This window comes from Globicephala melas, chromosome 15 (genome assembly GCF_963455315.2).
Source record: "Globicephala melas chromosome 15, mGloMel1.2, whole genome shotgun sequence".
NCBI classification, from domain to species: domain Eukaryota; kingdom Metazoa; phylum Chordata; class Mammalia; order Artiodactyla; family Delphinidae; genus Globicephala; species Globicephala melas.
This window is the reverse complement of record NC_083328.1, coordinates 8,212,328-8,236,427: the sequence shown is the minus strand read 5'-3', so window position 1 is coordinate 8,236,427 and position 24,100 is coordinate 8,212,328. Positions and strand designations below refer to the sequence as shown.

General features: G+C 56.5%; 2 protein-coding genes across 4 annotated transcripts; one reads left to right on the top strand and one right to left on the bottom strand.

The window, feature by feature from the left end:
* The first annotated feature begins 17 nt into the window (after positions 1 to 17).
* ALKBH4 (alkB homolog 4, lysine demethylase) lies at positions 18 to 11,019 on the top strand. 2 transcript variants are annotated; one of them, XM_030872077.2, is made up of 3 exons: positions 18 to 178; positions 3,105 to 3,302; positions 6,255 to 11,019. In XM_030872077.2, exons 1-3 carry the CDS (start codon positions 62 to 64, stop codon positions 6,840 to 6,842), a joined length of 903 nt encoding a protein of 300 aa, XP_030727937.1. In that variant the 5' UTR covers positions 18 to 61; the 3' UTR covers positions 6,843 to 11,019. The 2 variants fall into 2 exon arrangements, with proteins under 2 accessions (XP_030727937.1, XP_069899771.1); XM_070043670.1 differs by lacking the exon at positions 18 to 178 and adding an exon at positions 1,126 to 1,260.
* Positions 7,034 to 19,193, bottom strand: ORAI2 (ORAI calcium release-activated calcium modulator 2). 2 transcript variants are annotated; one of them, XM_060285104.2, is made up of 3 exons: positions 19,031 to 19,193; positions 14,642 to 14,879; positions 7,034 to 10,921 (listed from the first exon to the last, which is right to left on the bottom strand). In XM_060285104.2, exons 2-3 carry the CDS (start codon positions 14,864 to 14,866, stop codon positions 10,382 to 10,384), a joined length of 765 nt encoding a protein of 254 aa, XP_060141087.1. In that variant the 5' UTR covers positions 14,867 to 14,879; positions 19,031 to 19,193; the 3' UTR covers positions 7,034 to 10,381. The 2 variants fall into 2 exon arrangements, with proteins under 2 accessions (XP_060141087.1, XP_030727940.1); XM_030872080.2 differs by lacking the exon at positions 19,031 to 19,193 and adding an exon at positions 18,161 to 18,277.
* Between the last annotated feature and the right edge of the window lie 4,907 nt (positions 19,194 to 24,100).

The window sequence follows — 24,100 nt, the reverse complement described above, 5'->3', positions numbered from 1 at the left end:
ACTACAACTCCCAGCGGCGCCCGCGGTCCCGCGCCTGCGCCCTGGCTGCCAGGACGCGGCGATGGCGGCTGCGGCGGTGGCGGCCCCAGAGGTCCTTCGGGAATGTGGTTGCAAGGGTATCCGGACCTGTCTAATCTGCGAGCGGCAGCGCGGAGGTGACCAGCCCTGGCAGCACCAGGTGAGGGCTGGGAGAGGGGCCGCGCCCACAACTCCGTTCTTCATCCGGGGAAACTGAGGCCCGGGTTGACCGTGAAGACGGGCTCCGGATCAAACCGTGTCAGCGGCCCTGGCGATGGGGGCGTTGCGGGGTGAGGAGATGAGGGCTTTGAGCAGTGGGCCTGGAGTGGGAAAGGGGCTGGGACGTGGATGCAGTCCGACCACAGCTCACCTCTGGAACCCGGGGGGAGTCTGACAGCAAACGTAGCCCCCCCCGTGTCTGGGGCTGGAAGCTTCACGGGCTCGTGGTTAGACGACACGGAGAGAGTAGGGGGTGCTGAAAACCAGGGCAGAGGGCCCCAGAAGGCCTTGGACGGAAACGGGCAAGGAGGAAACTCATTCCAACGAATTAACAAAAGAGGACTCGGAGGCTTTGAGCGGGGCAGGGGCCTTCCAGCCGGGCCAAGGCCTGGGGAAGGCGGATGATGCTTCAGGTGAGGGAGATGAGGTCGGGGGGGCCTGACCACGGAAGGCAGGCGGGACCTGTTCTGAGGGCCATGGCGAGCTCTTGAGGGTTTTAAAGGAAGTTACCTGTGAATTTTAGAAAGATCCTGGGAAGGGGAGGGGTGGATAGGAAGGAAAGGAGGCTGGGAAGCCAGTGAAGAAACTGTCACAGTGTCCGTGACAAAAGCTCAGAAGGTCCTGTGAAAAACAGTGGCGGTTCCTCAGAAAATTAAATGTAGAGCTACCATATGACCCAGCAATCCCACTTCTGGGTATGGTCCCAAAAGAATTGAAAGCAGGGTCATGAAGAGATATCTGTACATCCATGTTCATAGCAGAGTTACTCACAATAGCTAAAAGGTGGAAGCAGCCCGAGTGTCCACGGACAGACGAAAGGAAGAACAAAATGTGGTCCATCCGTACAGTGGAATATCATTCAGTCCTAAAAAAGGAAGAAAGGAAAGTCTGGCACGTGCCACCACACAGATGAACCCTGAGGACGTTATGCTGAGTGAAATAAGCCAGTCGGAAGACATACTGTATGATTCCACTTATGTAAAGCATCCGAAGTCGTCAGATTCACAGAGACAGAAAAGAATGGTGGGTGCCAGCAGCGGGGGGAAGGGAGGGGGAGAGGTGTTAATGGGGAGATTTAGTTTTGCAAGGTGAGAAAGTTCTGGAGATCGGTTGTACAACAATGTGATATACTTAACACACTGAAATGTGCACTTAAAATGTGGCTGAGGATCAATTTTAAATGTATAACGTATATGTGGTTGTATATATTTGACCACAGTTTAAAACTTTCTTAAAAAAGAGTTTTTCAGACCTTGCCAAAGGTCTGAACTGTGCCCATGGCCGTGGGCGTGGAGGCTCAGGGCACCGTGGGGGTAGCATGTTCCCAACCTGATGGCTGAGGGACGAGTGAAATGTACGGGATGACTCCTTAACTTTCCGTGTGTCCCATGTGAGGTGCCAGGAGACAGACATGGTGGTTCAGGGTTGGGGTGTGGGTGCTGGCGATGCCTGTAGAACATAAAGCGGGAGGACGCAGAATTCACTGGGCAGGGAACACCTCAGACTGCCCTGTAGATCTGACAGAGTCCTGGCCAACACAACCGGAAGCTCCGGAGCAAAGACGGCCTGGTAGGCAGTCCCACGTTGGGCAGAAATGGCCAGGCCTGTGCTGGGTCACTGGCTGGAGGCCCAGGAGAAGGGTGGCCTCTGCTCAGAACCAGAGGCAGGTCCTGAAGGCTCTGCCACAGGAGGTTGTCAGCCTGGCACTCCTCTGGGTGACTGGCAAGTTCTGCTCTGTTTTTTGTGGGTTTTTTTCCCAAAATTTTATGTACGTATGTATGTATGGGGCCGTGCCACTCAGCTTGCGGGATCTCAGTTCCCCGACCAAGGATTGAACTGAGGCCATGATGGTGAAAGCACCTAATCCTAACCACTAGACCACCAGGGAACTCCCAGTTTTGCTCTTTTTTTTTTTTTTTTTTTTTTTTTTGCGGTACGCGGGCCTCTCACTGTTGTGGCCTCTCCCGTTGCGGAGCACAGGCTCTGGACGCGCAGGCTTAGCGGCCATGGCTCACGGGCCCAGCCGCTCCGCGGCATGTGGGATCCTCCCGGACCGGGGCACAAACCCGTGTCCCCTGCATCGGCAGGCGGACTCTCAACCACTGCTCCACCAGGGAAGCCCTGCTCTTTTTTGATGGGAAATTCAGGCAGCGCCAGTGGCTGCCACAGTGTAGGGCAGGCCCCAGAGATACCCACACCGTGGCCGGAAAGGGCTTCTCCCTCTGGCCTCCCAGCATGTGCTGCTCACCTCCTGGGCAGGCCCGTGGCCTCAGCTTTAGGGGAGCAGATGTCTCCAGCTCCTGGTCAGGGCTGGCTGCCTTCACACAGTCCTCCTCTTTAGCCCTCACCAGCCTGGGGAGGGCAGACAGTGCCCCACAGCGACACAGGAACAGTGTGGCCTCGGAGGCTGCGCCCCAGCTGTGCAGCCTCAGGCTAGTTCCTTAACTTTGCTGAGCCTCAGTCACCTCATCTGTAAAATGGAGGACGAAAGAATGGTTCTGCGTACTCTCTTCCCTTTTACAGACGGGAAAGTGAGAAAGGCAGGGGCTGAGGGCCTTGCCCAGGAGGCGGCCCTGGGCAGGGGTCCCGCCTCCCTCTAGACTCCAGCTGCCTCCCAAAGCGCTGCAGGGGATGGTGCAATGCTGGGTGGGGCTGCCTCTCGGGGCGTGTGTGTGCAGTGTGCGGAAGGGCTCCAGTGGCTCCAGGACCCCTGTCCCCTGTCTTTTTTTTTTTTTTTTGCCGCACCAAGTGGCATCCGGGATATTAGTTCCCTGACCAGGGATCGAACCTGGGTCCCTCGCAGTGAAAGCGCCGAATCCTAACCACTGGACAGCCAGGGAATTCCCATCCCTGTCTTTCTTTTGCAGAAAACACACCGGTTCATTTACTACGCCGACACCGGCTGGGCTGTGGGGGCCGAGGAGTCCGACTTTGAAGGCTGGGCCTTCCCCTTCCCAGGCGTGACACTGATCGAGGACTTTGTGACCCCGGCGGAAGAAGCTGAGATGGTACGGCTGATGGACCACGACCCCTGGAAGCTCTCACAGTCCGGGCGGAGGAAGCAGGTAGGCTGGGCCAGAGCTGGGCCAGAGAGGGCAGTCACACCACGGGGCCGTGCCAGGCTCCTGCCCCCAGAGCCCCTTTGCTCACCTCCCTCTCAGGGCCTTCCTTTGCAGCCACCTCCCACCACTCCCCAGGGCCATTAGGTGACAGTCGGCTGGGGTGGGGGGTGGGGGCAGGGCTGCTGAATGGGGTGTGTTGGGAAGGGGCAGGGCCAGGGGCCTGGGCATGGCCTGCTCACCTTCCCACGAGGCGGGGCTCAAAGGCAGATGGCCACTCAGCTCTCTCTGCCCTCTCCCCAGCTGGCCTAGTGCTGGTGACCCTCACAGAGGGTTTCTCGAAGGCTGCCAGTTGCCCCCCATCCCCCTACCCCCCTGTCCAAAGTTCTCCCCGTCAGTTTCTAGTCTCCCCAGCCCTCTTCCCACTGATACTTGGGCCTCCAGATCCTGAACCTTCCCTTGCCGGGCATCACAGTCCCCTCCTCCCTGGGCCCGCTCTTCTCCTTTTCTGTTCCTCACCCCCAGCAATCCTCGCCCCCTCCAGGACCTGCGAACCAGCCATCGGCCACCTTTCCACATTCCCTCCCCCTCCTGTCATGTGTCCTCACCCATCTTCAGTCCTGTGACCAGTTAGTACAGGCACTTGCTCAGGTGCCCCTCGCCCTTTCTCCTCTTACTTGCGCAGGCTCTTTCTGCTCACACACAGCCCTGGTCGGGTCCAGCACCCGCGCCCCCTGCTGGTGGCCGCCCTGGCTCTGGCTCTCCATCCTGAGCTGGGCCCTTCCCGCTCGGCAGGCCGTTCGCTTTGCTGCCCTCTTTCCAAACCTCTCCTTCCCCTCCTCACTCCCCCGTGACGACCAGGCTTCTCTGAGGGAACAGGTGCATCTACAGACGTTCCCTTCTCGCCTGTGCCCAGCTTCTTCCCGAGCCCCACTCCAGCTGCGCACCGGATGCTGCCCCTCTCCTCGGAACTCCTTGTCCCGCATCGCCCCCTTCTGTCCTCAAGGCTGGCTCTTTCCCACCGGCCTCCCAGTAAGCTCTGTCTCTCTCGTCTCTGCAGCAGAGCTTCTCAGGAGAGCTCTTCATTCTCTTCAGGTCCTCTCTTCTTGCTGCCGCTTAACCCTCTCAAAAACTGCCTCCATCGCCCACCTCCTGCCTAAAGCCTGCGGCTGGTTCTCGGGCTCAGTCCTCAGGCCTCTCCTTTTCCTTCTCTAGACACTCCTTACTGATCTCAGTGAGGCCCGGCCCCGCACGTCGGTGAGTTTGGGGCTCCTGCACTCGTATCTCCAGCCCTGGCATCCCTAAGCTGAGCCGTGGCTCCACCTTGGCAAATTCCATCTTTCACCTGCTCAGGCCAGAAACGCTGGATCTTTCCATGTTCCTCTCTTTCATTGGTAATTCCTGTCAGCTCGGTATTCCTTCAAAACATATCCTGAATCTGAGAACACACACCCCCTGCTGCTGCCACCACCTGCCTCTAGCACTTCCTGGGCAGCCCTCGGTCCTCCTCAGTTGGTTTCAGTAGGGAGGAAGTGATCCCACCGACATCCGGTTGGATCGAGTCACTGCTCTGTTACAGGCCCTCCAGGCCTCCCATCTCAACGTAAACACAGAGGCCTTACCATGCCCCAGGGGGCCCTGCCCTGGCCGCCAGCCCGATCTTTGTCTTCTCTGCTGCGGTCTGCTGTCCCCACGGCAGTCACCCCCACCTCCTGGGTTCCTCGGAGTCTCCTGGCCGCAGGCCGCCTGTCCCAGCCTTTCTGCCTGCTGCTGCCAAGGAGTTGGGGTGGCCCGCAGGAGCCGGCGGGCCCCGGCACTGAGCCATGTGGAACAGGGAAGGAGAAAGACTCCAGCAGCAGATGGAGCCACCCTCCACGAGGCAGGGACCCGAGGGAGCAGGGGTGCGGCTAGATGCCCCCCATCCCTCAGGCCACAGACCTGAGGTGTATCTACAAGGCTCCTCCCTAGGGTGTCTTTGTTTTGTTTTTTAAATAGAAGCCACCCACCATAAAATCCACCCATTTCAAGTGTATAATTCACTGGTTTGGTTTTCAGTGTATCCACAGTGTTGTGCAGCTGTCGCCACTGTCTAGTTCTGGAACGTTCTCATCACCCCAGTGGGTAGTGCCCACTACCAGTCCCTGTGCATTCCCTCATTTCCCAGCAAGCACTAACCTACTGTCTGTCTCTGGATCTTCCTCTTCTGGACATTCGTATACCTAGGATTATGTAACATGTGACCCTTTGTATCGGGCATCTTTCACTGAGCATAATGTTCTCAGGGTTCATCCCTTTGCAGCCTGTAGCAATGCTGCATTGCTTTTCGTGGCTGAATATTATTCCATTGGATGGATGGACCACTCTTTGTTCATCATTCATCTGTTGGTGGACACGGGTTGTTTCTACTTTTTGGCTGTCATGAATAGTGCTGCTGTGACTAGTCTAGTACAGACTTCTGCGTGGACATGTGTTTTCAGTTCTCTTGGGTGTGAGGCTAGGGGTGGAACTGCTGCTGGGTCCTGTGGAGACTCTTCCCCCTTGTGGTCCTGAAGCCCAGTTGCACCCAGTGTTGACCAGATGGGTAACGCTGCCGTGGGCTGGCCTGCCCTGCCTCGCTCGGCTCCTTCCCGACTCCCCAGCACCACGTCCTGGGGACGCCACCCGTGCATGGGCCTCTTGTCTCCAGCTCTGCTTCCTACGGTACCTGGGCCGACGTTCCCCCGATGCTTCACATCCCCCCCCGCTTTGTTTTCCTCCTCAGCATTTACCGCCATCTGATGTCTGCTGTTTATATTTATCTCCTTGGTGTTGGCCTCCTCCTGCCAGAATGTCAGCTCCGTGAAGTCCGATATCTTTGCTGGTCTTGGTCACTGTGCTTGGATGCTTCAGCCCTGGCGTGTGATGCCATTTCTGTAAACTCAGACAATTTCCCACTTCCTTTTTGTCCTCATCCTTCAGGACTACGGCCCCAAAGTCAACTTTCGGAAACAGAAGCTAAAGACCGCCGGCTTCCGGGGCCTCCCCAGCTTCAGCCGGGAGGTGGTGCGGAGAATGGGCCTCTACCCCGTCCTGGAGGACTTCCGGCCTGTGGAGCAGTGTAACCTGGACTACTGCCCGGAGCGGGGCTCGGCCATCGACCCCCATCTGGACGACACCTGGCTGTGGGGGGAGCGGCTGGTGAGCCTCAACCTGCTGTCCCCCACTGTGCTGTCCATGTCCCGGGAGGCGCCCGGCAGCCTGCTGCTCTGCCTGGCCCCGTCCGGCTTCCCGCAGGCCCCGGTGGAAGGCGCGACGGCCCCCGGCAGGTCTGTCCCGTGCCGGGAGGTGGAGGTGGCTGTCCCCTTGCCCCGCCGCGCTCTGCTGGTGCTCACGCGAGCCGCGCGGCACCAGTGGAAGCATGCCATCCACCGCAGGCACATCGGGGCCCGCCGCGTGAGCGCCACCTTCAGGGAGCTGTCAGCCGAGTTTGGCCCCAGCGGGAGGCAGCGGGAACTAGGGCAGGAGCTCCTGCAAACCTCGCTCTCCTTTCAGGGGAGACCCACGTGAGCTGCCTCCCCGGGGACGGGAGCTGGCGCCAGAGTGGACCATTAGCCGGCATTGAAGGGGGCGCCCAGCCCGAGGGTCTTTCTCAGGTCTTAAGAGGAGACTGCTTGACACCCTGGTGCCCGGCAGCGCGAGCCCTGTCCGCGAGCTGGCTCGATGGGGACGGGCCTCAAGTCGGTCCCCTTTGACCTGCGCCGCGGCCACTTGCTTGGGTTGTTTAGTTTGTCACAGCTTGAGGGCAGTGGCATACTTTGAGCTTAAAACTCGTTGGTACCACTTCAGGTCATTTTCTCCTTTATCTGTCTCTCTTAACAAGGTTGCCCGATGTCCCAGCCTGCAGGCCCTTCATTTATTTATTTATTATTTTTTATTTTATTTACTTTTGGCCATGCCACGCAGCTTGCAGGATCTTAGTTCCCTGACCAGGGACTGAACCCAGGCCCACGGCAGTGAAAGCGCAGAGTCCTAACCACTGGACTGCCAGGGAACTCCCAGGCCCTTCATTTAGGGACCGTGTTGGATTGGAGAACAGGATGGGTAGAAGATGTGAGGTTATTACTGTTACTACTGACTTCAGAGCTGCTGACAGCTTCAGAGTTGCACTCTGCCCGGGTCATGCTTGACCCCATGGGGTGCAGGATACGGAACCCTGGTGACCAGCGGTTGGCAGGGAGGGGCTCCCAAGCATCACCTCTCTCCACAGTGCTCCACCAAGAGCAGAGAGCAGTTCATAACTTAAGTACTTATTTATTCAGTTCAGTCCAGGGCAACTGTTTTAAAAATCCATACACAGGACAGGGGGTGTGCACACCGCATGTGGTCTCCACAGCGTCATGCATAATGAATCAATCAGCACAAGACAGGTGAGCAGTGCAGATGAGCCTCGATCTGCCCAGGCTTAGGCAGTTTTATCCTCAACAGACCTTCCTGGAAGAGACACTGAAATACATTCTGCCCTGGCAGTCTGTCTAAAATAGAAACGCTGGAGTTTTGAAACTCCTGGTCAGGTACTAAACGGAAACCGTGTTCCACTTTGGAAGGGGCCTCAGCGTATCTGCGGGCACTTGTTTTAATGAGCACCAGGAAGGCTCTGCTCAGAGGAAAACAGGGCGAGCCCACGCTGGCTCCGGGGCGGCCTGTGGCGCCTCTCAACACAGAAAGGCCACTGCACTTGGAACCCCCTTCACAGTCAGGTTAGGCCTCCAGAAACCAAATTTCTAGGCTGCAATTTGCTTCCCTCCCCTCCGCAGACTGCCCTGCTGCAGCTCCAAATAGCAGCTTATTCTCCAGTCCTGAGGGCGCCCCCCCGATCATCAGTCCCCAGGCCCACAGTCATCTCTGTTCTCACAAATTCAGTTTGCCTCATGCCTCTGGGAACTAGAAAGGCTGGAGCTGGGAGAGCTCGCTGGAAGAAAGAACAAGAAATTACAAGAACATTATTCTCCTCATCAGTGTCGAAAACATGATTATGTGGCATCTTTCCTACCCACGTGGCACTGTCACTGGCACCTAGTGTCTGACCCTGATGTGGCCAGGCTAGAAAAACTGCCCATGGGCCAGGTGTAACAGCTGGCCACTGGCTGACGCCCAGAGTGTGCTCGCCGCAGTCTGGGGAGCTCGGCACTCTGTGGGCCTGGCACACAGGGCAGGGGCACCAGATGGCCCAGGAAGGTGACCGAAGTGAGCCCAACAAGGCCCCTCTCAAAAGCCTGAGGCCAGAGGAAGGGGCTGCCGTCCCCTCCCAGCAGTGGGGAGGAGCCAGCCTTTCCAGTCCCTGCCAGGACACAAAGTGGCCGTCTTGCAGTGCCGCTGACATTCTTTTGCAAAGCAAACGCATTACACCAGACGAGCCTTTTCAGCAAGGCTCTGGGAGAGGAGACATGCGCTAGGGAGCAAGCAAGTCACGACAGATGTCTGCAGAGGATGCGAGGGACACGCCCTTTGGAAGGCGCTAGGGCTCTCCTCCGGCCCAGCAAGACACGATGTCCAGGCTCCCCGTAAATGCCATGACTTGCACTGGTGATTCTCAGCATTCAGTTACGTGTTAAGGTTCAGGTTCTCAACAGGATGTCACAGTCCCAGAAACCTCAGCCAGGCTTGCCCGCACTTCTTGGTACAGGCAACCCAGACCCCACAGAGATGTCAGGCTGTGGACAGAAATGCCGTCAGAGCATGAAGTCCAGTGACTGTGAAACAAAAAGAAAAGGCACCACTCTCTGGTGGCTGCTGGCCAGTGTGGTAAATGTGGTTCTTAAAAGCGGCCCAGGGCGCAGCAGGCTCACACGTAAGCTGAGCTGTAGCATGTGTGTGTTCGGTCCAAGAACATGGGCTCAGGTCTACCAGACGCCCTTCTGAAAAACACCAGAACCTGTGCTGTGCATGGCTGCAAAGAAGTGTGAGCTGGGCCTGTGCTTGCGGCCAGGAGGCCCAGGAGGGGAGCGCTCCACAGGGTCTCACCTTCCCTGCCGTCATTATAAGCAGGACCCACGTTTGGCCAGGGCTGGCCGCTGATGCTACCACCCACAGACCAGGCCCGGCCACGGCCTTGTCTAGACAGGAAGTCCCCTGGCTGCCCCCTCCCGCTGCCGGGGGCCACAGGCAGCAGGGAGGTGGGCGGGCCCGGGTGCCTGGGCGAGAGTGCCCCTGCCTTCTGCAGCCACAGCCCGGAGGGTCAGCTGGCGGCTCAGGGGACAGTCTGTGGCCGAGAGACGGAGGCCTCTGGACTTTGGGCCCTTTCCCCAGCCTGGGGGCCTCGCTGGGTCAATGTGGCCAAGGATCCAGCTGGCAGGGAAGAAAGAATCTGAGCCCAGTGTGCCTCAGAGCACCCCTCAGTTAACAGCCACCTCCAGTGGGCGCCCACAGACTGGCCTCCGCCCTTGGACGGCTCCCCCAGGGCCTGGCAAGTCTGACGCCTGCTGGGCCACGTGCCCTGGGCTCCTGCCTTCCTTCCCCAGCCCCACGAGCCAGGCCGCCCAGCTCCCTCCAGGGCAGGGAGGGAAGCACCAGACCAAGCTGTAAGCCTGTGCCCCGTCTAATCGTAGCAGGGTGGTGCCATCAGACGTGCCACCCGGCTGCCACCAGCCCAGCTCAGGAGTCACGGGGCAATCCCTTCCCTGAACCCATGGTGCTACCCCGACTCTCCAGGTCCCTGCCAGGCTCCCGGCCCCCGCCGGCCGCTCGCTCCAGGTCTCCAAGGTGACCCGTGACCACCCGGTGCTACTCGGAGCCCGGCCTCCAGCCTCAGGAAGTGCCCAGGGCCAAGGACTCGTCCTTTCTTTCCCCTGAGCTCTTAGCATCAGTCTCCCATTTAACTGAAGATTTCCATCTTCTGAAGGAAAACGATCCAGGTCTTACAGCATGAAGACAGGAGTAGAACTTTGGTCTTGAACCACCTGGCAGTGTCTCGGCAGCCCCGTTGGCAATTTGCATTTCTGAAATTCCCCATACTGCAAGCGATTTCTGTTCCCTCCCAGCGAGGCGTGGACGCTGAGCTGACGCGGCCGCGGACACACAGCATCGGCCCCGCCCAGGAGCGCACACGCTCACACCACCTGCAGGCTGCGCTCGTGCCCATCCAGCTGCACTTTGAGCTTGTGCAGCTCCTCGATCTCGCGATTGTGCCGCTCGGTTTTGTGGCGCACCAGCGAGCGGTAGAAGTGGATGGTGAAGACCACGAAGATGAGGCCCACGGGCACCATGATGATGGTGGACACCAGGGCGGCCTGCCAGCCCGTGTGGCCCCCGGGGCCAGGTGGAGGGCCGGGCTGGTGGCGCGCGTCCACGGGCAGGAACTTGATCCAGCAGAGCAGTACCACCTCGGCCAGGAAGAGCAGGATGCCCAGCACGGTGGAGAAGCCCCAGGCCAGCTCGATGTAGGGGTGCATGCGCTCGTGCGGAGACTCGCTGATGGAGTTGAGGTTGTGGATGTTGCTCACGGCCTCCACGTTGGGCAGGATGCACGTGCTGATGAGCAGCGCGAACAGGTGCACGGCCACCAGCACCGTGGTGCACGCGCTGAAGGCGATGAGCAGCGGCCGCGGGTACTGGTACTGAGTCTCCAGCTGCACCTCCACCATGGCCACCTGCAAGGCAGAGGGGGCACTGGGTCGGGGCGCCCACAGAGAAGAGGGCGCCCTCCTCGCTGATCAAATATTTTGAACTTTACTTTTTTTTTTTTTTTTTTTTGCTGATTAGCTAAAGAAGATCTCATTCAGGGAACATCTAAAAAGTACAGAAGAGGCCAGAGAAGCACTGGGCAGGGCGGTGATCGCACCCTGGATGCCAAGAACGTAGGTATATTGGGGTGCCCGGCTCTGGCCCAGGGCAGAGGCCACGCTTCCCTGGGAACATGCGACTTTGCTGTTGATACCAGAGCCGGGCTGCAGTGGAGCTTAGCTGCAAAACAACTGATGTTTCTCAAAAAAACAAACCTGACCTTTCAAGAGGTAAAAAGAAGTTATGATGGAGGCTCCTGACGGTCCCTAGGCTCAGAGCCGCACACTGGACGGCCTCACACAAGCCACAGGGTGCCTCTCAGCTGAGGCACCTCTCCAAAGGCCGGGAATGGTCATAGAAATGACAACGGTGAGGAGGGGAAGCTGGGAAGGGGCTGGGCTGGGACAACTGAGCTGAATCGACGGGAGCAGGTGGCCAACAGGAAATATGTAAAAAGGGTAAGTCAAGAGACAGCAATTCCCAAACATCATTAGAGATGTGGAGGCGGAGGGGCTGCCAGGGTTTGTCACAAGCCCTTTGCAGTACTTAAACTGCGCATGTGCTAACTTTGAAAAAATAAAAACGACTTTTAAATGAAAGGGAATAAAAGGCTCACAGAAGGACCAGAAGCCCCTGCTTATCTCTGTAGCAGTGAGTGTCTATTTAGGCTGGGATATGCTCACCACGAGCCCTAAGGGGCTTTCAAAGTCCAGACTGGGCGCCAGGCTCCTGCCACGCTTCCCCAGGTCACACCCAGTCCACTCCGCTGCAGCCCACATCCCACCCCAGCTCCGTGGACCAACCCCAGTAGAGGGTTTAGTCCAGGCTCACCAAGGGCCTTCTTCCAGGCACCCAAAGGTAAGAAACCACACCCGTCAAGGAAGGGGGGACAGGGAGGCAGAGAGAAGCCAGAAGGCTTTTCCACTCACACTGTTTGTCTCCTAGAGCTGAGCCATCCCTTTTTTGTTGTTGTTGTTTTGTTTTGGGCCGTGCTGCACGTCTTGGGGATCTTAGTTCCCCAACCTGCCACCAGCCCAGCTCAGGAGTCACGGGGCAATCCCATGGGCAATCCCACAGCAGCGAAAGCGCCAAGTCCCAACCACTGACCATTGGACCGCCAGGGAACTCCCAGAGCCATCCCTGTTTTAAAAAATTTACAAGAAAGATTTCATAACTTCTAGCAACTACTGCCTCTTAGAGTGAGGACCTCATCCTCTCACTCCATCTTCAGTGAAGATGGAACATTTGGTAGGTAAAAAGAAGATATGCCAGTCCTAGTGGACCACAGCTGAACAGAAACTCAGCAGTGATTATTGCTCCAAAGAGACAGCAGCCACACTACTGAGAGGAGGGGTGGTCCTTTCTCAGTGCCCTTTTAGCCTGGGTAGGCTCTTGTGACTACAAAGGATATGGCCCAAGAAAAAAGGATGTTGTAAACTTCAGAGGGTGCAGAGATGAGAAACAAAGATGATTAAAAGGCCTATGAGGAAAGCAGTTTTGTTCCACCTCAAGAGGAGAAAAGGCCAAAGCCCATTTTTCAGTGTATTTATGCAAAGGTTTTTATGAAGGGGTCCTGGATCACTGGTTCTCTGTGTGAGGGGCAGGATAAACATGAAGAAATAAGCTTAAGGTCAGGCATAAGCACTTGCTGGAAGAAGGAGCAGCTCTGCAATTCTAATTAGGGAATACATAATACGGAGAGGGAACTCTACCTACAGAACGGCCTGGTCACTTTCCCATGTCCCTGCCCTTATTCAGCTATGGTTTCCACAGTGGACATGCTGATACTAGCTGACGATCTGTATTCATCACTTCTTTCTCCTGGGCTGCTCTGCAGTCTGAATAATTATCTGATTTACTGGGGTCTGTGGCTTCTGAAATGTATCCCCAACGGCTTAAGGAAGCACTTGCTACAGAGGAGATACTCGATAAATGCTGAAGAAATGAATTATTATAATAATTCATTATTATTGAATGAATAATAATGAATTATTATTATTCAACGGGCACTGTCCTCATTCTAAGGCCACTTCACACCCCTGAAGGCTGCCATTAAGTCTCAAACTACTCCTCCAGAATTCACTCTTTGCTTTACAGCTTTATTCACAGGGCTTGTTTGCAAATTTTAATGAGGGGTGTTGTAGCCTTCAAACTCGGGTGAGCAGGCTCTTCCCTAAATTTGGAAGTCCAAATGTTTGGAAGACCGGGGTCTCAAGGGACAGCTGCAGACGGGAAGTGACTTCCGAGCCCCAGGCCCCGCACGGAGAGGAAACCGTCCCACTTCATTACATCATGCAGTACTTCTCAGTTTTCCAAAGTTAAAAAATATATAATAATACATGTAGGCCAGAAAAATTCAATGCAGTACATGCAGAGTATTACTACGCATTATACCCTACTGGGAGGGTAGAAAACAAGATCTAATTTTAATGGTGACGTCTAAACTTCTCTTGCTATTTCTTAAAGTTAAGCTTGAGAAAATGTTCCTCTTTTAATGTGATGGAAGGAAATCATTTTGAGCCAAAGTTATGTCCCATATGATTGTACACTTTTGTAATTACGTTTTAAGCAATAAAATGCAGGACGTAAATAAGCCTTTGCTTTGAACTACAGACCTCAACCCAAACTGACTGCCCTCTAGACGTGGTGACCTCTGCCCTGCCCTGCCTGAGGTCACGCCCTGACTACAGGAGGTCTCATTTTTCCACGGGTGACCAGTGCCGATGACGGGCAGGCCCCTGTCATGGGAGTGGCCGCACTGGCTCGCTCGGACAGCTTTTTTATTTTCTGCGTATCCATTTGACAGCTGAGGCTCTGGGATATGGAAAAACAATTGTTTTTACATTTAAAAAAAATGGCTTCCAGCCCAATAGGACCTCTGAGCAGACAACAGAGAAAGAAAAAGGAGGGGCGGCCGCAGTTCTCGCTGGGAATCCGGAATCCTGACATTCCCCCCTCTCTGGGACAATCCCCTGAAGGGATGAAGGTCTGCAGGCTTTGAAGTCAACAGGGGATGTGGCCCTTTTTCAGGGCCCACGGTTTTTCCCCAGACAGACTCTTGTCCTGGGGGATGACTCAGAAGGAAAGCACAGCCGGGCAGCCGGGTGTCAGGCCAGAGGCTCTGCTTTGTCACCCCAGAGACCACATTCAGGGAGCATCTGTGTCCCCAGCTGGGCTAAACTGAGCAAACGCAACCCATGCCACAGTTTCTGCTCAAATTCCCAAACTCTTGGGTGGTGCCTGAGATGTGCAGATGTCGGGACTTTTCCCTGGGAAACCTTGTACCCTGAAGCTATTTTAATTACCCCACTAACTTCCTTGCCAAGTAAATACTGTATGTGAACGTGCGAGTGGGCTTTCTGAGGGCTCTGGGGCTTGGGGACTCCCCTGGATGCCCCAGGCCACCCCTCCAGTTGCCAGAGCAGTCCCCTTGGAGGAGGTGGGACCTGGGCAGAGACTTACTAACGGTCCATCCTGGCTGTCAGCAGGGCCCGGAGGGAGTGCTTTGCTCCCTGAAGCACCACAGGATTTCAATTAGCAAAAGCCCACTTCACAGGCTGTGTTTCCCACCACGTGTTTCCACTCACCATGGCAAAGCCCGAGAGGAGGGCGGACGTCCGGCTGGAGGCCTTCAGCTTGGCCCTGCTCAGGTAGAGCTTCCTCCAGGAGAGGGCCTGCACAGAGTGGTGGTTGGAGGTGACCAGTTCCAGGTAGCTGCGGCGGACCCAGTCCCGGTAATCCATGCCCTTGTGGCCGGGCTCCGAGCAGGCGGGAGTGGAGGGGTCCACAGGTACGTTGAGCTCGGCGCTCATGGTGGGAGCCAGCCTGTGGGCGGCAGAGACACACTCAGGCATCCCAGAGGGTTCCCGGGGCCTGGAAAAGCCAGAATCCAAGTCCCTTTAACTTTCCCTGGGGGCCCACTGTATACACCCTGTGCCAGGGCCATGGGATCCAGAGGTGCACGGGTATGGGGCCCTGGCCTCTGAGGCAGTCCTCACACAGGAACGTGGGGACCACCTGCAGGAAAGGAGGGGCAGGAGTGCATCTCCGGGAACCATCGCAGCATCCAGTGTTCCTCCACAAAGCAGGAATCTGGCCTCCCACCGCGAGCTCAGAAAGGCTCCAACTGAGTGTGGCTCTTGGGTGAATGGAATTCCAAGGTTGACCAAAAGCACCTAAAGACTCCTCAGAGGGGCACCTATCTTCAGGGAGTAGGGAGCTGTAGTAGTTAGGAAGCTTTTAGGACCTAAACTTCTGGATTTGACCCTGCCATGTGAGCGTGACACCTGACCTTTCCAACCTGCTTATCTTCACCTAGGGACATCCCCACCCTACCGGGCTCTTAGACAAGAGAGTGGAACCAAAACTGCTTTCCAATGGCCAGGTGCCAACCATGAAATCAACATTTCCAAGCAGCCGCTAGGTTCTCAAATCCAACTTAGATTTTAATCAGCACAGTTCGCCCTGAAAATACCTGGTTTGTATAACTAAGGCCACATTCAGGCTGCAATGGAAACCTTCAGCAAAATGAAAAACTGAATTGGCCAATTGACGTGAGCATGGTTTTTTGTGGGGTTTTTTTGTTTTTGTTCCGAGAAATGGAGGCTGGAGACCCCTCGAGTATCCCAGTAGACATCTGGTTTGACAATAACACACGATGAAGATCAGAAGGGCTGATCTGTCGAGATTTGTGAATTTAAACCCAAACCTCCACTAATCCAAATAGGGGATTGGCGGTCTTGCGTGGCCCAAGGGGCCAGCCCGTGCAGCAGCCCGCGGGATCAGCTCGAATTAATCTGCAGGGCAGGCTTCCAGGGCACAGGCACCTCACAGCTCACTTGGCATCAGACATTAACTTGTACCTTCAAGCCCGCATAGGCCCCGTGAAAAGCCTTCTTAAGGCTACCACAAAACAGAGCAGTGTTCCCAGGTTCCAGGGAGCCTGGCTGGGGGTGGGTGGGCGGAGTAGGGGGTGTTCACCAGGGTCAGCGGCTGAGGAAATGCCCCACACTTGATCTGTCCACGCCAATCCCTAAAAGGATTCTCTGGGAAGGTCCTAGGGGCGGGGAAGGCCTCTCTCTTTTGGGGTGCCTTCCTCTTTGTCTTCCACCAGGCTGCGGAGGCTCGGCTTTTACCAGCCAATAGGGCCCCGGGAAACAGTTCTGTGCTCTTCTATTTCTGCCTGGGATGCCAATTACTAGGTCATTTACAGGAGGGCCGACTTGGGAACCTTGGTCACCCCGTCCACATCTGCAGCCAGCAGCACTGCTTGCAAGCACTTCAATCACAGGAATGTCCCGTCCCTTGGGGAGGATTCAGAGAAATGTTGTTCACTAACCAATCCATTGGCTGGCTTCAAATAACTGAGAATGGCGTCATTTGGAAATACACTTTTTTCTTTTTTTCTCCCCCTACGTATCAGAAGTGAGCCCACAGGTATGATGAAGACACTGTCCAGTGTGTGGTGGGGTGAAAGGCACAAGCTTTGCCCCCTCAGAGGATCCGTCTCTCCATCCTGCATCCAATAAATGCTTCCTGAGCCCGAAGGTAAGACTGCATTTGGTACTTAAGGATCAAAGATGAAAGGTGAGGATGTCCCGTGGGGGAGTGAGATAAGGGCAGGGGGATTCTCATCCAGTGAGTTAAATGCTGCTTTAGTGGAGGGGGTGTGAGGGCTGAGGGAGTGCAGTGGGGGCTGGCTGCCTCTACTCTTGACCCAGGAGAGGGGCCCTGCTAGGGAGCCAGGACAGGGACAAGGACATAGGTAGTGAAGGTAGCATTGGCAAAGTGGGACCCTCCCTCAAAGACAAGACGCTGCCCACATGGGAGCTTCTGAGAGGCAGGGCAGAAAAGCTAGCTGCAGAGGGGGTCAGGGAAACGGGGGTGGAAGGCAGGATGCAGAGAGTACGTGGAGCCTGGAAAGTATGACTGTGCTGGACTTGCTCTGGAGGTGCCCGGATGCAGGGGCTTGGAGGGAGCTGGTGAGGGAACAATGCAGGCTCAGTCTGGCCTGTGTGCTCAAACGCTTGGCCGACTGGGAGGGGCAGGAGGGCCTGGTGGCCTCCAAAGGGATGTATGGGGTGAAGAAGAGGGAAGCACAGGGACCTTCAATGAATGAGAGCTGAGCTCAAATTGGAAAGTGGAGAGCTTCATGGGCAGTGAGGTCTGACGGTGGCCTCTGGGCCATGGTGGCCTCTGGGCAATAGGCAGGCCGGCCTCAGCCCTGCAGATGTCCTTCGAGTGGCAGGGTTTGGGAAGGAAGGGCTGCCTGTCTGCTTGGAGCCTGGGTCCTGAGGCAGGCCTGTGGGTCCTGAAGACAGAGAAGCCACTTCCTGCAGAGGGAGCAGCCCAGACTGGATTCAGATCCATCCGCACCCTTCCAGCCCCAGCGTCCTACCCTGGGCCAGGCCTCCTCCCCCTGCCTCCCCAACTCCAGGGGCAGAGTCTGGTCCTCACACTCCGGGGCTGGGCTCAGGCAGGGGGTGGGGTGGGTCAAGATGGACCCCTGCGTTTCTGTCAGGTGGCAGAGGCTCCAAAGGATGCTCTCCTGGCTGAAACTTGTGGGTTTTTTGGTTTTGTTTTCATATAAGGGGCAGGCAGAGAAAAGAGGTCTTGTAGCATAACAGTGATGCTCTCTCTAAAGATTAGCTATTCTCCTTGGCAGGGCTGTTGGAAACATTTCCGGGCGGTAGGTTTTGGGGTTTGCCTGTCTGAACTTCCTTTAAACATCTGGGGCACAAGCAATGGCGAGTGCCACGCAGAAACGCCTGTTTCTGACTCTCTTTTTGTCACACCCGTGCAGGGCGGGGGCCCAGCCCCTCCTGCTCCCCTGGGTCTCCTAGAGGAGTCCGCCTGCATCCCTGTCCCTTCCCCTCAGGAAGCCCCAGCAGCCGCAGGACCCGCATTCTGCCCGCACCCGCAACCTGAGTCCTCTCGGCGCCGCACCCTGCCCGGGGAGCCCGCGGAGTTGGGGTCACCTGGCCGCCTCCCAACCCCGCAGACGTCGCGCGTCCCAGGCCTGCCCAGGAGGAAGCCGGTCCCCTCCCCCGTCGAGTCTCCTGGTGCAATTCCAGTCCCCCGCCAGACCCCCCGCGGCGAGCACTCACCGAGCTGCTCTGCCCGCCCGGCCCGGCTCCGGCTCGGGCTCGCGGCAGGCGGCGCTGGCGTGGCCGTGTGGCCGTGTGGCCCAGTGGCCCTGTGGCCCGGCCGGGGCGCCGAGCGCGGCCCCCACCCTCCTTCCGCCCGTCCCTCGGGGTCCCCCGGCCCCGCCCCCGCCAGCTGCCCCGCCCCCCGCCAGCCCGCCGCAGCCGCTGCCCGGGCAACGGTGCGCCGCCGTCACGTGACCGGCCCGCGGGGGCGCTGTGGGCCACGTGACACTGCGGGCCGGCGGGGGCGGGGCTCGAGGCCCCTCCGGGGGGGCCCCGGGGGTCCCAGCTGCGTGGATGCTGCTCCCGCCGGGGCACCAAAAACCCGCGAAAGGTTGCTCACGTCTCCTGCTCCCTGGGCGCGCCGCGGGTAGCAGTGAGCAGGGATCCGCGCGCGGCGGCGAGGAGAGCCGGAAGCCCGGGCATCTCTTGCTCTCCCGCCCCGCCGGCCGCACGAGCGCCCTGGGCCCTGGCGACAGAACGGGGAGGCTGCGCTTTCTCTGCCCCCTGGGTCTGGCCAGCAAGTCCAGGTCAGGGTGAGCCCTGCTTGGCCCGAGGTGTGGGGGTCTGAGCGCCGAGTGGGAGCACGGGGTTCCAGGGTGAGCCCCGGAGAACGTCCGGGACCGGTCACTGAGCCGGTGGTGGGGTGGGATCCCGTTATCAGACTGCAGGGTGTGCGGGGGTGGGGGGAGCGGCGGGGGGCGTGGGGAGAAAGGGTGTAAGGGAGGCTCTGTTCGGGGAGATGTGGGTGGCCACGCCCGAGTTTGCCGGGCGGACGGTGGCACCAGGCAGAGCGCGCCCCGGAGCTGGTCGCCCAGACTGCACCCTCACCCAAAGTCCCAGCGAGACCTGCCGGGTCCTAACCCGGGTGCAGCATGCTTGGCGCGCCGAGAGCTGTTCCCAGTGGGCAGAGCACTGGAGGAGAAAGTGTTTCTGCGGTGCCTCTGGCTCCTTCCGTCCGAGACTGCAGGGAACCTCTCCCCGGGAATGGTGAACTCTCCGGTTTTACGACCGAGACCTTCAAACAGGAACGGTCTTTTAGGGAAGTACACGTGAATAATTCACTAAGAGAAGAGATGGGTTCCTATCAACCCACCGTGCCACACGCGCCCTCAGAGTACTTCCTGCGTGCCCTACATAGGATTTTTCCATCTGTCACAACATTGGACCGTGACACATTTATCCAAACGGAAGAAAAAGAGAGAAAAATTCCGCTCGTGTCAACCAGTCCAACTTTTCTGATAATTGGAAGAGTAAACGTTAGCAGATGCCAGGGCAAATCCATTTATACTGCAAGACGCATTTTAGGGGCCAGTGCTGAGAGCCAGGACGATACCTTTTAATCCAGGAGGACACTTAAGAGCAGACTAAGCCAGTTTCCCCCTGGTTACTGCCCTAATAAAGGGCGGAGGAAAAGCCCAGGGTCTGATTACCGCCCGCTCCCATGGCTGCAGGAAAGAGATCACGGGATTTCAGGGAGCAAAGTCCTCAAAGAGCATATAGTGTGGCTTCCACACCTCAAGCAGCTGGAAAAGTGGACTGGAAAACAGGAAGAAAACACTTCGTAAACGTCAGTAGTTGCCTCACAGATGAACATTCTTTCAGCAGCAGAGTCATTCGCTTTCGTTCTCACCCTTGAACCCTGACTGCACATCCTTTAGAAACCTTTTAAGCCAGTTAGCCACGCCCCCACCCCACCCCCCACCCCCCCAGCACAGCATGTCTGGGCAGAAGCAGAAGGTAAGTCACAGTTACCAGGGCTTTTCAGAGCTCGTTTCCTAACCAAACCCAGAAAATGGCTTTCCCCACCTTGGAAGATTAAGGGTGGTGACTGTGTTGAAAGGAGAGAGATTTAATGATCACAATACAGTAGTTGCAGACCCCCCTCAGGCGCCCAGGCAGTTGAGTTGGGGCTACACAGAGGCGAGGAGGTTCAGGTACAGGTGCACGGTACCAGCCACTCAGCCGGGATGTCTGGGCTCCAGTTTGTGCTGTCATTCTCGGCAAGTCGCTTCCTCTCCCGAGGCCTCGGCTGCCCCACATTTGAAAAAGACCAACTCTGGGAGGCATATCCCAGGGGTCAGCCACCTTCTAGTTGCCTCATCCACGCGTGCCCCCTCGTTCAGTGAATGCCATGGTCCTTGCTGTTTTCCTCTCTCCCCTAGGATGGCCTCACACCTGGTATGGACAATGTATCCAGTCCCCTGACATGGCAGTTCTGTCCCCTTGACCATCCGCTCCTATGGCCTAGCCCTTATTATCATCACCTTCTGTGAACTCCCCCAACCAGGGATCGAACCCAGTCCCTGGCAGTGAAAACTCTGAGTCCTAATCACTGGACCGCCGGGGAATTCCCAGCATGAACGCTTAAATTCAAATATCCCACTTTCTGACGCTTCTTCCTCACTCAGTCCCCCATCACTCCCCTAACTCTGACACCTATTTTTCTCCCTCTCAGCCTCCTTTCGGCTTCTCCTACTGACATCTCTCCCCACTTCTCAGAGAGCTGTCATCACTTCCTTTGTTTCCTCCTCAGCCATCTGCAGTCTGCTGCCCTTTGTGCTGCTAAGTCCAGATGTCTGGGCCACTGCCCTGTCTGTCACCGGGTCCCCCTCCTTCCATCTGGAGACACTCCTTCCTTCTCTGGTGAGGCCACCGGACATTCCCCGGTGCAGGCCTCTCCTCTGCCATCTGTCCACTAGATACGGCTGTTTCTCAGGGTCCTGCCTGGGTCCCTCTCTCCACGTTTCTATCTGAGTGGTCTCACCCACTCCCGTTTTGCCTGAGGGCTCCCAGATCATCACCTGCAACCCCAGTCTCTTCCCAGCCTGGCAGGGCATGTCCCAAGGCCCGCCAGCTTCACCAGGCCCTCAGCTGAATTCCTCATCTTTCCCTCACACACGTGGCCCACCTCCTGGTCACCTGTCCCAGGGCAGTTCCACCACCCGCCCAACTGGTGACTCTGTAGATCTGGTGTCATTCCTGACTCCCCTCCTCCCCATCAAGTCCTGTGAATTCTCCCACCTACATGTCTCTGAAATACCCCCTCCCACCCCTGTGTCCCCCTCCTGCCCCTGCATCCCCCTCCTCCACACACTTCTTCCTCCCCCCGTTCCCCCCACCCCCGTCTCTATTCTTATTTTTTATTATTTTTTTTTTTTGCAGTACGCGGGCCTCTCACTGTTGTGGCCTCTCCCATTGCGGAGCACAGGCTCCGGACGCGCAGGCTCAGCGGCCATGGCTCACGGGCCCAGCTGCTCGGCGGCATGTGGGATCTTCCCGGACCGGGGCACGAACCCGTGTCCCCTGCATCGGCAGGCGGACGCTCAACCACTGCGCCACCAGGGAAGCCCTATTCTTTTTTTAAAAAAAAATAAATTTATTTACTTATTTTTGGCAGTGTTGGGTCTCCGTTGCTGAGCGCGGGCTTCCTCTAGTTGCAGCCAGCGGGGGCTATTCTTCATTGCGGTGTGCGGGCTTCTCATTGCAGTGGCTTCTCTTGCTGCGGAGCACGGGTTCTATGCGCACGGGCTTCAGTAGTTGTGGCACGTGGGCTCAGTAGTTGTGGCTCACAGGCTCTAGAGCGCAGGCTCAGTAGGTGTGGCGCACGGGCTTAGTTGCTCCGCAGCATGTGGGATCATCCCGGACCAGGGCTCGAACTCACGTCCCCTACATTGGCAGGCGGATTCTTAACCACTGCGCCACCTGGTCTGTATTCTAACTCAGGCCGTCGTCATCCCAGGTCTGCGTTACTGAGCTACCCTCCCCTTGTCCAGAAGTCCTGGGTCCCATGCCCACGCAGCACCCTGTGCAACACGCCACTGATCTTCTCTCGTCTGTGTCCCTGACCGGGTCTGGAGCGCCTTGAAGGTGAGGACTGTGTTGCCTAGCAAAGTGCACTTAGGAACCCTTTGCATTTAGCCCTTAGTTCTGCTCAATAAACGTTTACTACATTCTAGGGAATAAGAAAACTGCCTGAGGACTCGCCCCAGGTTAATTTCTAAGAGTGTTCTCCTTACTGAACTAGGTTTATAGTTATTGTAGCTCACTTTAGTCAAGTATGCCAAACAGTAAACATAAACTTCCAAAAGGGGAGGAGAAGAAAACATACCTATTTCCAGTGATGCCAAAAGAAATGGTTCCCACACAGCTCTGCTTCCACGCAGCCTGGAAACCAGGTTTAGCTACATTCCTATTTCCTAAAGTCAATAGAACGTCACTCCTCTAACACAATTTATTTTTTTCCCCAAAAGATAAATGTTGAAAACAGAGAATTAAAAATAGTGGTGGTACTTTGTATGCTCCAAACCAGTGTTTCACAAGGTATGGAGGGGGAGGGGAGCCATAGTGGAATCCCCTGAGGTACCTGCTTAAAATGCCTAATTAGGGCCTGAACTGTAATGAATCAGTCTCGGGGGTGTGTCTGGGGTCTGGATTTTTAAAAAATATTTATTTATTTGGCTGCCCGGGTCTTGAGTTGCACCATACAAGATCTTCGTTGCAGCACGTGGGATCTTTAGCTGTGGCATGTGGGATGTAGTTCCCCATCCAGGGACCTAACCCCAGCCCCCTGCATTGGGAGCACAGGAGTCTTACCCACTGGACCACCAGGGAGGTCCCTGGGGTCTGGATTTTTTAGGTAGGCTCCTCCCCTGCTGCTGCACTGCGGGCATCAAGGCAGAGAAGGTGACTAACTGTGTCTACTCATAGGTCCTTCCTGCCGTAGGAGCAGTTTTTCAGGTGTGAACGACTTACCGGCTTGCTCTCAGTCACTGAGATTTGCTCAGTGACATGTACTGAGCACCTATTACGTCCCAAGCACTGTGTTGGCGCTAAGGGTCAGCAAGGAGCGGGACTAGCAGGTCCTCACTGTCACGAGCTCAGCTGAGTCTGGGGGCGTGCGGGCTGCTAGTATGATGGGGCCCGGGCGGGGGAATGAGTGATGGGGCCGTGGAAGAAATGAAACAGGGTGGGTGGAAAGCTGAGCCCCACGGGGGAGGAAGGAAGAGGCAGAGCCAGTGTTCCTGAGGCAGGAACTGCTTCCTGGGGTGGGGCCATCGGGAGCAAGGGGGAGGGAGGGGATCCGGCACGAGAGGGAAGCAGGCAGGGGCTGGATTGAAGGCCTTCAGCTCCTATTGTAAGTGTGAGGGAAGCCCTTGCGGACTTAAGTCAGAGGGATGGCAAGATCTGGTTTGCTTTTTTTTTTTCTTTTTTGGCCACGCCACAAGGCATGTGGGATCTTAGTTCCCCGACCAGGGATCGAACCCGTGTCCCCTGCATTGGAAGTCTTAACCACTAGACTGCCAGGGAAGTTCCTGGTTTCTGCTTTTTTAAAAGATCACCCTGGCTGCTTTGTGGAGAACAAAGTTGGGGAGTGGGGTGTTGTCAAATTCAAGTTGTTGTGCCCGACACGCAGTGAGGCCCAAACAAACCGAAACGTCAGAGTTTGGAGCAGAGAAAGGTTAGTTAGTCCAGGAGGTGCCAACCTTAGCAGATGAGAGACCTAGGCTTGTCTCAGATCCATCTTGCTGGCTGGCTGGGGCGCAAGGTTTTTAAAGGTGAAAAAAAAAAAAAAGGTAAAGAGGGTCTTTGTGATTTCAGCTTCCTGATAAGACCTTAGTTGCAACCTCCCGGCCCTCATACGTCTTGTGACCCCATGTGTCACTGGTGATCGACCTGTCTGTTCCTGCAAAGCAAACTAGTAAATCATGGTCTTTTGATCCCTTAATTTCTTTCTAAGAGAGAGCAAAAGTAATGCTTGAGGTGTTCTATTATTTCCGTAGAGCCTATGTGACTGGTTACGACTTTCAATTCCCGCTCGGACCCTGCTGTTTTCTTTAGGACTTTTGGGGCCTGCTCTTTCCTGTGTTTCTGTGTTCCCTCACTTCCCTAATTAGTAAC

Coding starts and splice junctions, on each gene's coding strand:
- ALKBH4 (XM_030872077.2), top strand. CDS start 62: ATGGCGGCTGCGGCGGTGGCGGCCCCAGAGGTCCTTCGGGAATGTGGT. Junction 179..3,104: donor ACCAGCCCTGGCAGCACCAG/GTGAGGGCTGGG, acceptor TTTCTTTTGCAG/AAAACACACCGGTTCATTTA. Junction 3,303..6,254: donor AGTCCGGGCGGAGGAAGCAG/GTAGGCTGGGCC, acceptor CTCATCCTTCAG/GACTACGGCCCCAAAGTCAA.
- ORAI2 (XM_060285104.2), bottom strand. CDS start 14,866: ATGAGCGCCGAGCTCAACGTACCTGTGGACCCCTCCACTCCCGCCTGC. Junction 10,922..14,641: donor TCCTCTCGGGCTTTGCCATG/GTGAGTGGAAAC, acceptor TCTGCCTTGCAG/GTGGCCATGGTGGAGGTGCA.